The 16,223-nt window shown below is 45.5% G+C and overlaps 1 protein-coding gene across 6 annotated transcripts in view; it reads left to right on the forward strand.

The window, feature by feature from the left end:
- LOC111874816 (fibroblast growth factor 17) overlaps positions 1–15,906 on the forward strand; it is a 392,936-nt gene extending 377,030 nt beyond the window's left edge. For all 6 annotated transcript variants that reach the window (XM_033755613.1, XM_023870626.2, XM_033755612.1 and 3 more), the window contains 2 exons: positions 11,062–11,168; positions 14,870–15,906. In XM_033755613.1, coding sequence (XP_033611504.1) covers positions 11,062–11,168; positions 14,870–15,235 — 473 coding nt within the window. In that variant the 3' untranslated portion in view covers positions 15,236–15,906. The remainder of the gene's footprint in view (positions 1–11,061; positions 11,169–14,869) is intronic.
- Positions 15,907–16,223: the final 317 nt, after the last annotated feature.

Consider the following 16,223-nt stretch of genomic DNA (forward strand, 5'->3'; position numbering starts at 1 on the left):
AAAAATATATTGATAGTAGCCTATATACGCTGATTTGTGTTCCAGACATAGTCCATCAGACGTGTTTACGTAACATAATATTCGCGTAGCAGACATCTTAGTTTGCCAGTTTAGATCATCAGTAGCAGCAGCAACAACACGGTTAAGCTCTCCTAAAGGGCTGTTCCATTTTTAAGGTTTGAAGTTATAACTGTTTAGTTCAAAAGTGTTCTCTCCTGCTCTTACGAGGTAGTCCTTCGTCTCTTATTATAGATTATTACGTATTGTCACGTGTATTAGTGACTATGGACGGGGTTTGGATTGGTGAATAGATTTATTGGCCACTTAGAGGACGTAACTACAAATAATTTTTACACTATTGCTGACTTCCACACTACAAATCACTTCACACTAAGTCTTCTCAGTCTATTTCCTCTAGTCATTACTTGTAACAGCTCTCCGCAATCGCAACTCCTCTACAGTGTCTTCACTAGACGTTTCCTGGTAAAGAATCTGAACAACGGAGATTCTTCTGCTCCTGGCGCCCACTTCACACCTGAACCCTCAACTCCTTGTAGTCAGAGTCAAAGTCAAAGTCACATTGCGTCTGACGGTCAGTCAGTCAGTAAGTCTTGGTGTCGAGCCCCACCTGGAACTCATGACCAGATATTTATTACTGTTTGACATTTACGGTCTTGTTTCTGTGGGGCGCCCTCTCTGACGAGAGGACGGGTCTGTCTTTTGTATATGCTGCAGGTCCTTGCCAGAGCAGTCTTTCTCGGTTCCGAGTCCCTTGGTACTCGCGACCATATTTTACTGTCTCAGATTTGAGACTTCCCTTTTCGTCGCCTCCTACGACTCTCAAGGTCACGGTGGAGGTATTCGACCCCACCTCCACACGGGTTCAACTCCTTGTAGGGTTGTTAAGGTTTGTTTTCCGAGTCGTTTCTTAGCAATGGGTGTGCACGTCACAGCATTTATTGCTACTTCTACAGAGAATGAAAGAAAATATTACATTCGAGTTGTCCGTTCCAAGTGCAACAGTCAGATATTTAGGTTCAGAACACAGAGACAGAATATGCAAACCTTCGCGCTGTGCGGACATGAGAAGCCTCGGCATTATATCTGAACTTAGCACTTTCGGAAATTCATTTCTTAATTACGACGGCAGCCTCTGCTTATTTGAAAGACAAACTGTAAATTCGGTTGTTAAGGCTGGTTGGAGTGTTAATTTATTCGCACGTTGTTAAACCTAATCATGGAGCATCGTAGTTTCGCTAATTAACGGCCAAGTTCCACACTGTTTGTAAGGAGATCCATGACACAGGCTGTAACGCAAACACCTTGGAAACGAAACTCTTTCTTGGGGAAGGGAGGTTCTTATGTTGTAGAAACAGAAGCACACTAAAATCTCTCGGTCCCTTTGTTGGGTGTTCATGTTCTTCCTACTTCAGAGCATTAATTATTATTATTATTGATGTTCTTTTATGGCACTAGAGACCAATGTGGTCCAAGGGCTCCCGCTCTCCGGGTTTCGGAACCTTGTTTATAGATACTTGGCGGAACTCCTGGGATGGGAGATCGGCCCATCACAAGACCTCTGTCTGCTGAGGTCAAGAGAGAAAGTTAGACATTATTCTCATATTGATGCCCGGAGTAGGATTAGAACCCACGATCTCAGTGTTTAAGCGCTGGAAGACACCCCACGCAATAGTCAATACGACCACTGTGGTGAGTATTGTCTTTAGCCCTCTTCCTTATTTAAAGGAAAACAGGAGAGGGGTTATGAGATCCCCATAGTGTCTTAAAATTTTACTGCTGCTGCTGCTGCTACCACTGCCACTGCCACTACTACTACTACTACTACTACTGTCATTACTTCTACCGCCACTACTGGCAGTTACTACCACTATCACCACAAACACTACTATTGCTAGCACTTGCTACTACCTCCACCACCATTACTACTACCACCACAACTACTACTGTTAATGGTACTGTTGCTACTTTTTGCTACCGGTACTACTACCACCACAACTGCTACTGTTAATGGTACTCTTGCTACTACTAACACCACAACCACTATTACTACTACCACCACAACAACTACTACAACTACTACTCTGCTACTACTATTGCCTGACTGATTTTTCCTCAGTAGTGTTTTAGGAACAAAATTGTGCTTCCATTATGGACATTGTTGGTATCCGTTTGGCCACGAGACAAACTGTAGAATATCCCACCTTCACTGCACTGAGACTTGTCCCTCAGCCATGTGTGCCATTACTGCCAACGGAATACGTAAATTCTGGACATCCGTTTAGTGAAATCTCTGCGTCTAATGAAGACACTTCTCTGTTTTGGAACGTGTTTAGTATGTTAACTTCTACTGCTTTAATTCGTTATTGAGTGTGTTGTTTGCTGTATACATTTATTAGTGTCTGCCAGTTACAGGCATTGGGATGTGGGCAAGCTCTCCAATAAAGTAGCTGAATTGGATGGCTTTAAATTTACACGTTCCTAATTAGGCTTCGTACTTGAGTCCGAAAGGAGTAATCTGACAGAGCGAATTGTCGGACACATAGCGAATAAGTACTTATCTGTAAACCCCACCTGAGACCGGCTTATCCTGAGTTTCGTGTTTTTCCTCAATATCTCCAGGCGAATGCCTGGAGCCCGTAGCCCTCCCATCCTTTGTCGTTCTATTAGTCGGATAGTTGCGCATGCGCATGGTTCCAGATGTCATTAGCTTCAGGGTGTTAAAAAGAAGAGTAAAGCTATCCCTGTAACAGGTTATCGAGGCCCATAAGGTTGTGAGACGTCGAGGCCGACACATTTTCTAGATAATCGGCTCACAGATGGCGGTGAGGTTGTCAACCTTACGCGCCGGCCGCCCTTTAACCCCAGGAAGATTTCTGGTATTCATTTGTTAGGGACTGAGTCGACTCCAGGTCCATAGTGCTGCTGGAAAAATTAGGTCAGTTGAAAAAATCCAATAGCCTAATCGGGACTAGAACCCGCGACCTTCTGGCTCAAGAAACTACATTTCCGCGTGCCTCAGTTTCAGCGTGTTAAGTAACTTAATTGATGTTAACGAGTTTCTGAGTTACGATTTTGTGTTTAACTGACGTTGCTACTAACTCCTTTAAGTTGAGATTAATGCGGCCGATTTCAGTGTTGAGCTTCCCTCACTGAATCCTGAATTCTCCGTATGATGTATATACACGTGTATCTGCACACTCGCTTTCTCTATAGGCACTTGCGTTTGGAACGTAAAGGCCTATGCGGAAGGCGCTGGACTTGTTTGATGATGCTCAGATCTTAACTAATTCAAGATGCAGAGTCTGCGATAAGTTGAGCTGGTCCAGAGAAAATGTCCCTATCGAGATTCGAACCTCAGCCGTCCATCACATAGTTCATCGCTATACCGACTGAGTTATCCAGGAATGTATTATGAACATGACTTGAACTTTTCCACACTTCAAAACAACTTTGCCAGCGACTTCACGTTTGGCTAGTAATGCTATAATCAGATATCAGACGGTCGTACAGAAACTTGTCACCCTTCTCCTGAGCAACGTGCTAAATAAATTACAAAAATGCCCCTAGCAAAAAAATGAAATTTGCCGTATGCAACAGACCAGTGTGACTGTTATCCAGTCATCCGTGACACGATGTAAGCAAATCCCTTTCTCCCGGAACAAAGAACATAAGTGGCATAAGTAGATTCTAAAGGGTTCTGACGATGGTGGATAACACACAGAATTACTGGTGTTTTGGACTTTTACCATCGTCCGGAATTCTAGGAAATAGAGAAAAAATCCGGTAATTCTATAAGCGATATAAGTTTCAAATATTTTTTGCGTCAGTAAGGTATTTTGAGAAGTTAACGGAGACCTTGCTGCTGGGTAGGGTCGTTTGATGGAGCAAGTTTACGAGATAACTTCATGAGAAATCGGTATATTCGTAATACTTGTTGTAAGCGGCCTCCGTAGTCTAGGGGTAACGTTCCCACCTCGTGACTCAAGGTACGCGGGTTCAAATCCGGCGGAGGTCGTGGAATTTTTAAGGGTGGAAAAATTCTGAGAACAAGGGAGGGACTTTAAGCCGTGGGTCCCGTGTCGTAGCTTTACGGCACTTAAAAGAACCTCATGTCTCAAGGGGACCTCTGAGCCAAATTCAGGAAATTTCCCGCCCAACAGTAGTCTCTAACGCCTCTGGTAGATGGGGGAAGCATCAAGATACCGCTGAGCCAGTAGGGGCCGAACTCGCTGGCTGAGTCGGGACTGATGTACGCACCAGTATCGGTAGGGTATAGAGACTGGTAGAATATCACAGAGGGACGCACAATGGACCGATGCAGGTCTCAGTGCATGGGGAAAACCACCCTCTCCAATAACAACAACAACAACAACAACACCAACAACGCAATACTTGTTGTAACCAAGAAATCCTCTGAAAGTAACCCGGAACTTTATATATATATCATTTCAGTGCGTACCCTCATCCAGTTCAGTAGAGTTAACCTTCAGAGCCTCTGTATCTAATAACCAACTCCATGATGCGAAGACCTTGAGAAGCCAACAGTCGCTCATCTACTAAAAAATTTCTCGTCTTCTAGAACCCGAAGGCTCATTGACATGTTAACAAGAGCCCGCCACTGGCTATAGGCTGGACGGCCGAGGGTTTGGAGTAAGGAAAAGATTTTCTTCCCTCTACAAGATCGGCTTTGGGGCCCACCCAGCCTCCTATCCAGTGGGTACCTGGGGCTCTTTCCTCGGCCGGAAAGGGGCCGGGGTGTGAAACTGACTACTTACCTCCAACCATTGCCGAGGTCAGGAATACGTGAATCTGTACAACCACGCCCCCTTACGTGCTTAAGCACAGACACTTGCACTTGCTGTTATCCTCCCAGCTCGGAATGAGGTGCAGTGAACACGTCAGTAATATTTGGGTTCAGGCACTGATAGGATGGGCAGTACTGATGATACAGTGCAGTTGCCTTCCCGTCTGGCTGCATTACCCCCACTGAATGAAGTGACGCTTGCAAGGGGAACGAGGTCCAGTCATCCGGCCAACAGCCCGTCACTTACTGCCCGAACTATCCAAGCATAACTGGTTCTCATAGTGCCATAACATTTTAGCGTAATTTCCTTATTCTGAAAAAATAAAATGTAACTTATGAGATAATTTTTCTGTCTGTCTGTGATCCATCCATATATGTCCATCCGTCTATCTCCCTATAATATTTGTTAGGAGGCTTATGAGATCAGCCTGCTATCTGTGTTCCCTTTAATTTTTTCGTTTCCTGTATGGTCTGTTTAGTATCAAAGGAAAGTTTGCGATTAGTTATTCTTAGAAGAAATGTAGCAAGTCAGTATAGTAACTTAGCGTACAGGCTTACCGCGCCGGGCACAGTGGCCGGGAGGTCTAAGGCATGAACTGTCAAACACTGGGATCGTGGGTTCGAATCCCACTTGAGGCGTTGATATCTGTGTGCGCTTATTCTGTGCCTTTGCTCTCCTATGTGCCTTGCGACGGGCTGATCCCCGTCCAAGTAGACCTACCGACAGTGTAAAAGATCAAGGAACTGAAAAGCGGCAAAGGTCCAACACAATGGCTGTAGATAGATAGATTTTTTTACTGCTAGTCGGGTGGGACTAAGTCCCATGTACTGGCCTATTGTACCAGCCTCAGATGCTAGGTGAGGGTGATTGGGGAGCAATTGTTGGAATGAAGATTGACAGGGGAAACCGAAGTACTCGGAGAAAACCTGTCACAGCGCCACTTTGTCCACCACAAATCCAACTTGACCAGACCCGGGATCGAACCCGGGCCGCCGCGGTGGGAAGCCAGCGACTAACCGCTTGAGCTATCGCGGCCTTTGTAGACAGTTGGTCGGACTCCTTTGACGGGTGATCAGCTGCCTACACAGGACAACACAAACACAGAAGAAACGCGGACAGACATCCATGCCTCAAGTGGGATTCGTAAACACGATCCTAGTGTTCGAGCGGGCGAAGACAGTTCGTGCCTTAAACCGCGCGGCCGCTATTATCGGCTGAGAACTTAATGTGTCTGTAAAGTTAAGAATAAGAACACTTACCATCGCAATTTCTTCGACGATGTTTATCTAGAACACTGAAGTCATTTTTGCCCTCAGAATCGAGATGTAAGAGTAATAGGGTGAGAGAATGGCCGGGCCATGTTTTTGTGTTTGGGTCTATCAGTTTATTAGAACTATGGGCGCCACTTAGGGTTGTCCCGTATGCTCTTGCACGTCCAAGCACTACCGCCCATGCACCGTATATCCACGTTCCTCCTCTTTTATCTCTACATACAAATGCTGTGTTTAGCGGGCGGTGGAAATGCGAACACAAGGCGAAGGCGAGGAATGTAACGCTGCAGCCCTTTCAGGCTGTACTACCGGCGTGTGACGCCGTGTAGTTGTGTAGGATTTCACGGACCTTTCAGAAGAACGTACTGCTTCCACCTTCATGGTCAGAACGTTAGCCAGGGAAGTCTCTGCTTGTTTTCTTACGTGGCTTACTCTTCCAGCCTATAGACAGTACGTTCCATCAAGAAATCCGTGAAATGCTACCGGAATACACGGTATTATATCCAAGGAGATGTTAATTTTCAGAACAGTGCTTGGCTAACCAGAAAGTTTTGTATTACTAATCGCCCAACTGGTCAATAAATTATTCTTTCTTTATAGAACCTGGAGGGGCACGCAGTAGCGTAGTTGGTTGAGGCACTATGCTACAAGCGGGAAGATCGAGGGTTCTAGTCCCGATGGGGTGGATTTTTTTCAATTGACCTAATCCTTGCAGCCGCATTATGGCCCTGGGGTCGACTCAGCCTCTAACAGAAATGAGTACCAGGAATCTTCTTGGGGGCTAAAGAGCGGCCAGCGCTTACCGCCATCTGTTAGCCGATTGTCTAGAAAATGTGGGAGCCTCGACGTCTCACAACGTTATGGGTCTTCACGACCTGCAATCCGCAAGCGAACTATAAGTGCCGAGCGACCGCCGCTTATCGGCGAAGTTAGTGCCAACTTTTGTGGATAGAGGGTGTCGCGTGGTCAGTGCAACGAATCCTCACGGCTGTTAATCTTGGTGTTCTAGACCAGAGCCGCTATTTCCTTGAAATAGCTTCTCACTTATCCTCACGAGGCTGAGTGGACCCCTTTCCAGACCAAGTACTTCTCAGAAAATCTAGTAGCGCCGGGAATCGAACGCGGACTTCTGGATCTGTAGCCTGTAACTCTGACCACTAGACCACAGAGGCAGAAATAATTTACCGTGGCCTGTTTCAAGGTGATATCCCAGTATTCGCCTGGTGGGAATGATGAAACCCACAGAAACCTTCAGTCTTATTAGTCGGAGTCCTGACAGAGATTCGAATCGAAAATCCTCCGGAGTGAAGTCAGACGCTTTACCGCCTGAGCCATTCTGGTTGGTGTGTTGTCTTGAGGCAGTGAATCAATCACATGAGGAATGAAGAAGTTGTTGGTTTTGTGTCTATGGCGCGAGGTGGAGAATAACAGTGATTACAACGGCTGTGTGCGCCGCCCCGCTTGGGTTGGGGGGCTTTCAGACGTAACACTTTCCGACCTCGGTGTTCTGCCGCGCCACTTGCAAACACAGTAATTCGTATCAAGGCCTTCTGCAGGAAAATGAGTCCTATTCTCAGTCAGTAAGATGCATATATGGTATATCGTAAATTCTTAGGTTATTCAACGATATTTTCCAACTGTATAGGTTATCAATGGTTCCCAAATTATTTTTCGTGCCATGTACCCCTTGGTTCCATAAAGTCATCCACAGTGCCCCATAAACTACCGTATGAAAAAAAAAGTTTATAACAGCCGTTTGCACAACCCACTAACGAAGATACAGAAGTCGGTATAGCGACTGCCTGCGGGCTGGACTACCGAGGGATCGGAATTCGAGTCCCGGTAGGGTCAAGAATTTTCTCTTCTCAACGTCGTCCAGATCGGCTCTGGGGTCCATCCAACCTCCTATCTAATGGGTAAAGGGGCTCTTTCTGCGGGGGTAAAGCGACCGGGGCGTGAAGCTGACGACTCACCTCCAGCCAGTGTCGAGGTGAATAAAACGTGGATCTATACATCCTCTCCCCCACGCGTCTTCATGGCGTAGTGCTTAATTAGTTAGGCACAGGGACAACGTTACCTGTTTACCTTACTAAGGAAGGTAATAACAATAAAATAAGATATCGCATTTAGTAACTACTTCACTGTTAGCAAAATGCGATGGATCGGCTTGATGAAGTGATACCAGTTTCCCAGTGTCAGGTCTAGAGTCACTTGAATTGTAAATAAGCGAACAACGAGCTCGGAGAGCACCCCCCCCCCAGGTAATCCCACCGCCCCCACTTCAGGGAGCGGTACAGCCCGCTTTGGGAACCACTGGGATATATACGTAAAGGCAAAAAAGGTAAAGTTGTCCCTGTGCTTAAGTAATTAAGCACTACGCAATGAAGGCGTATGGAGCAGTGGGCGTATAGATCCAAATTTTATTGACCTCTGCACTAGCTGGAGGTGAGTGGTCAGCTTCACGCCCCGGCCGTTTAATCCCCGGGGAAGAGCCCCCGGTACACATTGGATAGAAATAATGCTGAATAAAATGAGAAGGTAATCATGAACGGTGTGCGGATAAACATTTATAAGGAGGCGGTTACAGAGTAACTGGAGTGACTGAAGAAAGACAGGATAGCTGGTGGGCCCGATAATATTCGACACCCCATATTGCGAGTCTGTAGCTTGACCCGCACATTGAATTGTTCGATCGAGATAAATTGTGTCTGCGTAGGCTCTGCAAAATTTAGGCCGAACGTTGGGGGTCTGCTGTGAAAGTTGTAGGGCAAATTTAGTTTTCGTGCATATCGGCCTACAATTTAAGCGAATCGCAGAGTGAACGGTCGCTTTATGCATTATAATCGTATCTTTTGGATGGCTCTTGCTGCCCACTCAGAGCCCTGGCCTCTTATTTCGTTCCGTAATCATTTTTCACAGACGGTAGGACTTCTTGGACGAGCGATCATTCCGTTGGAAGGCCGCTACCTAAACACAGGTCAACACAAACACAGAATAAACACAAACATCCATGACTTGAGTGGGATTCGAACACACAATCCCAGCGTCCGAGAGAGCGAAGACAATTCATGTCTTAAGCCGAGCGGCTACTGTGACCTATAATCGTATATACAAGTACATTTCATATAATAATTGTATTTTAACCTTATACAAGTAGCACACATATGAAAGAAATTATATATGTATACAGAATTTTGGCTGGGAAACTGAAGAGGAGAGACGGCTTTGAAGAACTTGGCGTCGAAGAAGATTGGCATTGTCTTCGCGAAATTGGACGCGGACTGGGTTCATCTAGCTCAGAATAATTTCCTGTAATTGGATTTTCGAGAACAGTACAATGAAAGTCTTGGCTCCAGAAAGGCATGGGATGTCTCGACTTGCTCAGCAACTGTTAGGTTTTCAAAGTGGATTGTGCTCCGTGGAGTTAGTGTTAATGCGTTGTGTATTTAACGGAACTTGGGGAAATAGATATACCCTACGAAATATAACTATTCCACTCTCTAAGCAACCAATTCGCATGTGTATAGGGGTGGAAACTGTTACGTGAAAACTGTAATGATAAGGGCATAACAAAGAAACTGCCAACTGCAACGCAACCGCAATTTCTGAGAAACGTCACCGATTTCAAGTAGGCAACTTGTTACCAGATTAGCAGGCACACACTGAATATTGGGATGTTAGTTATTTTAATTAATTTTAATTAAGGTAAGTTTATGTTAATCATGAAGTACTGCTTTCATACGCGATAAGAAATTTTGACATACAGTGCAACAATGTTAGCACGATAGAAAGGCACTTGATGATGGCCGTATACGGCCTTTCCATGTGGTGTGGAAGAAGGGCGACTATGTAATAACGTTGCATTTAAGACGGACGTATATGTGAAATAAGTTATATATTAATGCAACAGGATGAGTAAATGCAAGATTAAGAAAAGGAAACCGTGATAATTTAAACTCAGATGCTTATATTGTTTCGAAAGAACTTGGATCCAGACTCCATCTCATGAGAAATTCTTTCCCAAACCGAATATATTTTATCGCACCTAGCACAGGTTGCCTGGCATTTGTCAGCTGTACCAGGCTCCTACTCAGTTAAAGACACAAGGACAAAATCAGCAGCTTCATCAACCTTTCGTGTCATCTAAAGAAGCAACTGGATCACAGAAGTATGTTAGAACAGCTGACACTAGGAAACTAAGCAGCAACGCAACTGAGAGAAGACCGGCTTGCCAAGCTGCCTGGGAGTTGAGTTTATCAGTCTCCGCGAGTTGCGTTCCGTTTCCTCAATTTGTGCTGCTCCATTCAGTTCCATGTGTACACCTTTCTACTTGAAATGTGTGAACACTTGATACAAACCGCTGTCACTTAAATGAGCAGGGCAACTTATGCATAAGAGAGATCAGTGATTTTATTTTGTTTCAATATTAATAACGTAGCCGAAGAGAGATGAAGTGGAGAAAACTACATACTGAGGAGCTTCATAACTTGTACTCTTCTCCAAGTCAAGGGGGGTGAGGTGGGCATGGCATGTAGCACGAATGGCGGGCAAGGAAAAATGTATATAGGATATTGGTGGGAAAGCCGGAAGGAAGGAGACCACTGGGAAGACCAAGACGTAGTTGGGTGGACAATATTGAAATGGATCTCAGAGAGAGAGGATGGGATGGTATAGATTGGATTGATCTGGCTCAGGATAGGGACCGCTGGAGGGCTCTTGTGAAGATAGTAATGAACCTTAGTGTTCCATAAAATGCTGGGACGTTATTGAGTAGCTGCACAATTGGCAGTTTCTCAAGAAGGGCTCAGCTTCGTGAGTGAGTGATTAATAACGTAGATTTATATGAAATTAGACGTACATTTGAGTGGTTTGTGTTTTTTTGAAAACGTACCATAATTAGCCACGTGTTACAAGTAATGCGAATTCCCTCGATGTACAATTTATATAAGTTTTCTTTTTTACAGAAAATCTCACCATAAAGTCTCTGGACTTCAGTGTCAAATTGACAGTATACGCAGAGGAATCGCGAAGGTACCTGTGCTTCAACAAAAAATGGAAACTTATTGGATCGGTAAGTGTAAAACTGTTTCACTGATATAAACTTCACGTCATTGGTTCCTCAGTTGTTACAGTAAGAAAGGCGCATTTAAGCTTACTAATTCTCAGCATGACATGTTGTGTATGCCCTTTCCTCAAGTCTGTTCTGTCCCTCCCACTAGATATTCTGTCAGACTTCCTCAGAGTTTCTTTCATTTGATTTAAGTTGGAAATATTCCGAGCTGTGAAGTTTCTGTTGTTTCTTTTAATGGTTTAACGTCTAAATTTTCCCTTATTTTCTGACTCCTAATTTAGCACCTTTTACTCTGTTACATTTTCTATAGACACGCTCCTCCTCCGGGAGGGTCTTTAAGCCGTGGGTCCCGTGTCGTAGATTTACGGCACGTAAAAGATCCTCATGTCTCTAGGATACCTCTGAGCAAAATTAGGCAAAATGTTTCCCGCCCAAGTAGGTTCCAATGCCTCCGGTAGATGGGGAAGTTATCGGGTACCAATGCTAGTAGAGGGCCGACCTCGCTGGCAGAAAGGGGAGGTAGCGGACACCAGTATCGGTAGGGTATGGCGATAGTAGAAATTAAAGAGGGACGTACAATAGACTATCAGTCGCGGTGCATGGGAGAACTCACCCCCTCTATACTGAATAACTCAATAGCCCTGTAACCGGCCGTGCAGGTCCATAGGTTTGTGAGACGTCAAGGCTTCTAAACATTTTCTAGACAGTTGGCTCACAGATGGCGGTAAGGTTCTCAGCCTTACGCGCCGACCTCCGTTTATCCCCAGGAAGATTCCTGGTACTGATTTATGTTAGATGCTGAGTCGAACCCAGGGCCGTATTGCGGCTGGAAGATCTAAGTCAATTGAAAAATCCAATGACCTCATCGGGAATCGAAACCGCGACCTTCGGGCTTGTAGCATAGTGCCTCAACCAACTACGCTACCGCGTGCCCCAGCATTATTTGACATAGCAGTTCTTAGTCGTCGTCTTATGAGACAGGATAGCGCAGTCGGTATAGCGACTGGCTACGGGCTGGACGGCCAAGGGGTCGGAGTTCGAATCCCGGTAAGAGTAGGATTTTTCTCCTCTTCACGTCGTCCAAACCAGTTCTGGGACCCACCCGGCCTGCTCTCCATTGGGTACCTGTTGACCACTCACCTCCAACCAGTGCCTAAGTCAAGAATTGTTTTTTTCTTTGGCGCTACAGCCCCAATTTGGGCCTAGGCCTACCTCCATGAAACTCTCCGTTTCACTTCGGTTTACTAGATCTTACACATACGGTAGGACTCCTTGGGCGAGTGATCAGCTCGTCGCAAGGCCTCTACCTGTAGACAAACACAGAAAAACGCACAACAAACATCCATGCCTTTGGTGGGATTCGAACCCACGATCCCGGCTTCCGAGCGAGCGAAGACAGTGCATGCCTTAGACCGCTCGGCTACCGTGACCGGCATGAGAAACACATACACAATGGGAATCTAGTGTTCACGTAGATCGTTGAGAGGCTCAAGCTGAAGAACTGGACGTTCCTCACCTCAAGCGAGGGCCCACCAAAATTCGGGCTGCTAGTGGAACCGAGAAACCTCCAGCCTAATTATAAGTACGTACAAGCCACGTACACTAGATGACGGAGATGCTCTCCGTCGTCCTGCACGCAGTCTTAGCAACTTCTGATATTTCTTTCAGCCTTTCACTTGTGTGAGGATTTTGTATGCTACAAATACTTTGCCTTCCGGTTCCACATAAATATATGTTGCACGTGAGATTTTAGGGCGGGGTCACGCAGTAGCGTAGTTGTTTGAGGCAATATGCTACAAGCCCGAACGTCACAAGTTCGATTCCCGATGAGGTGGATTTTTTCAATTGACTTAATCCTTCCAGCCGCACTACGGCCCTTGGGCCGGCTCAGCCTCTAACAGAAATGAATACCATGAATCTTCCTGCAGGTAAAGGGCGGCCAGAGCTTAAGACTGACGACCTCACCGCCATCTGCGAGCCGATTGTCTAGAAAATGTGGGAGCCTCGACGTCTCACAACCCTCTAGACCTCCACGGCCTCTCACAGGGATGGCTTTACTTGTTTACCTTACGTGAGATTTGAGAGCCTCATTGTGGTGACTGAAAATCTTCTGGGGTGAGACGCCCTGTAATCTGGTAGACTGTTTATCAGCGTTTCGGAGGAACGTATTGCCTCCGTCTGCAGGGTCGAAGAGTAAGCCTAGCATGCAAACAAGGAAGCAAAAAATAGAGCGAGAGAAACGTCGGTACACTCTGCTTATCTTTTGACCCTGATAGAGGCTTTAAGTTCATCCGAAACGTCGGCATCTTCTACCAGACTGCACGGAATTACATCCCAAAATACTTCAAATGTAGATTTGGCCTCAAACCAGTATTAACGGTTCTGTCCCCCAATACTTCCCTTCAAGCGTCCGTGGATGCCCTTGTTGGAAGAATGCATACCGACCTTCGTCTGTTACCTCCTCGGAAAATAGGCGGAGTATCTGTTCCACGTACTGCCTTTCGGAATTAATTATATCCTCGAAGAAAATCTGTCCAGTTGTGTCTGTACTCACAACATCCTATGCAGTGGTACCTCGTTTACTAGTCTCCGATTCTGTGAACTCCATTATTGGCTCTTATGTGGACTTGCCTTGCCGTATTAGTGAAACAAAGTCTGTATCGATTTATTTACTTTTCTGTGAATGGTTATTATTATTCTTACTTTCTTACGGAACAAGTTTCCGCACAGATAACGTACCTCAGAATGTCTGATACGTGACATTTCGTCACAGGAATAACACGGCTGGGTAAATGCTCAACTGACAGCTCACGTACATTACACTAGCGAATGTTAAGGCAGTACGGGGTCAGAGGTGTTCGCACAACGCATTAAGGACGATTCGTTGTGGGTTCTCAGCGATTTCCTAGAGCGCTTCTAAATGTCCCTCTATAGCATATCATTTTTGGAGGAATGGTTTGAAAATTTAGCCAGGATAGTGCACATAGATGTAAGCCATGAAAAAAGTTTGCTGCTATAAATATGGGATATTATCATTGTAAAATATTTTATGGCTGAATTTTGTTAGAAAATAATTCACGCTCATTTCAAGAGAAGTTAGTTTGAACTACTCGTGTTCTCCCTACGGCGCTGTGGGATATCTAATTTCGAGGCAAAAGTAAGGTTGTGTCCTCTCCCGCACCATGGAACATGGCTAGAGTAGGTGTGATGCGTGTGCCGTTTCATACCTACCGTTTCCCCGAGTTCCTTAACACGTTCACTCGATCTCCGTACGTTTCAGTGTGGACAGCGTGCATCTGACGGTTGGCTTTGGGTCTCCTTCGCCTGGAATGACATAAATTGAAAATGAAACAGCGTCACTGAGCAAACACATAAATAGACCTACTGTAATCCCTAGTCAATCACAGATTCTTCCAGTCCTGGATTTTAGTTATCCGCAGTTTTCAAATTAAATACACATGGAAAATCGGTGTATTCTGCACCAAATTATTCCCATTTGCTATTCGAAGGGATATATTAACACTCCAGTCTCACAGTGCCTTGGTCTTTCCAGCCGCCATGTTTTGGGGTCATGTAGCCCCAGCAGTTGGTGAGGATTGTCATATTTCGGAACGCGGGGCGCCTGAGCGGTGGGCCAAGTCGTCCACTTGAACTTTCTCAAATGTTAATTAAGCAGACTGTGTCTTCTTGTGTGCTTGCAGAAGAAGTTCAGAGGCGCGATGTGTCAGTTCTACGAGGACATGAAAAACGGGTACAACAGATACCGGTCGGTGGCGAACGAGTCTCACTTCGTGGGCTTCAACCGCCACGGGAAGCCCCTGAGGAGCAACCTGGCGCGACAGAACGGAAGCCGCAAGGAGAAGTGCCTCAACTTCCTCAAGTTCGACACCGAATTCAGCATCAACCATCACAATCAGAAACTTGCCGGAGGGAACCATTCCGCCGAGGTGCCGGTCCACGCACAGCAGCAGCTGCTGAAGAATAAGCGAAACAAACAATCTCGCAAGAACGTGCCCCCCAGGCTCCGACACAAGAATCACCACCGGAACAACAATAAACTTTCTTGACTTGAAAGCGAATAGTGTGTGAGACATTTGCATCCATGGTGGGAGGGAGGGGCAGATTGTGTTTGTTCCGAAAAGAGTGAGTGACCCTCCTGCCCGCATCACCGAAGATGCCACGTACACAAACGGCATCCCGGATAGAGTCGGCAGAAGGAAGGCTCTGCACTACACACGTCCTGTTGTTTGAGCTGGCGCCGTGTTACTGCGAGTACCGATGTTGTTGACCTGAGTGCGTTATCGAGAGAGCTTTAAACAGAGAGATAAATCGTCAAATGGAAGGAAGTAAATTCACTGTCTCTCTTCCCAACGCATTTGTAATGTATATATAAGAAAGAGTATTTTAAATGTTGACTGTTTGTCGTCTCTAATCATTAATGTTTAACTATATTAACAATCCAGGCCCACGTACACAACACTCATTTCATAAATGGACTCCACGTCCACATAGCGAAGAAGTCGGTATTCGCCTGGAGCTGTGGGTTCAGCACAGTAGTATGTACATAATGCACTTTGCGGATGCAAATTGTTACCGCCTATTTTTAAAATAACAACTGGCAGATCATTTCGACATTCCTCCAGAGACTACTCTTTGTGTTTTAGCGTCACCCCTGCGTCACCTCTTGCCTTCACACAGGGCGATTGTCATACAGCTCGCAAGGGAGAAATTCGGTGCACACGAATGGAAAAGCAGTTCACAGATTTCAGCTTTTCAAACCAGTAGTGGAGCCTATATGCATCGTATTGTTTCCTTATGACTCCTGCCGTCGTACCTAAGCAGGAACATTTACTTCAGTTCAAACATGCATCCAGATAGTCGCTTTGTATGTGGTACAGTATGTGTGTTGTCTTTTGTGGTTTCTCCTTCGATGTTTCAATGCTCTGGAGTGCTACGTTTTGCTGGCAGTAATCCGATTCACCCCCCAAAAAACAAGGGTGCGTTTTTATTGTATTTTAAGAGGGGACCATTTACGATTCATTTGTCAATTTTAGG

This window comes from Cryptotermes secundus, unplaced genomic scaffold (assembly GCF_002891405.2).
Source record: "Cryptotermes secundus unplaced genomic scaffold, Csec_1.0 scaffold27, whole genome shotgun sequence".
In the NCBI taxonomy this organism is placed as follows: Eukaryota; Metazoa; Arthropoda; class Insecta; order Blattodea; family Kalotermitidae; genus Cryptotermes; species Cryptotermes secundus.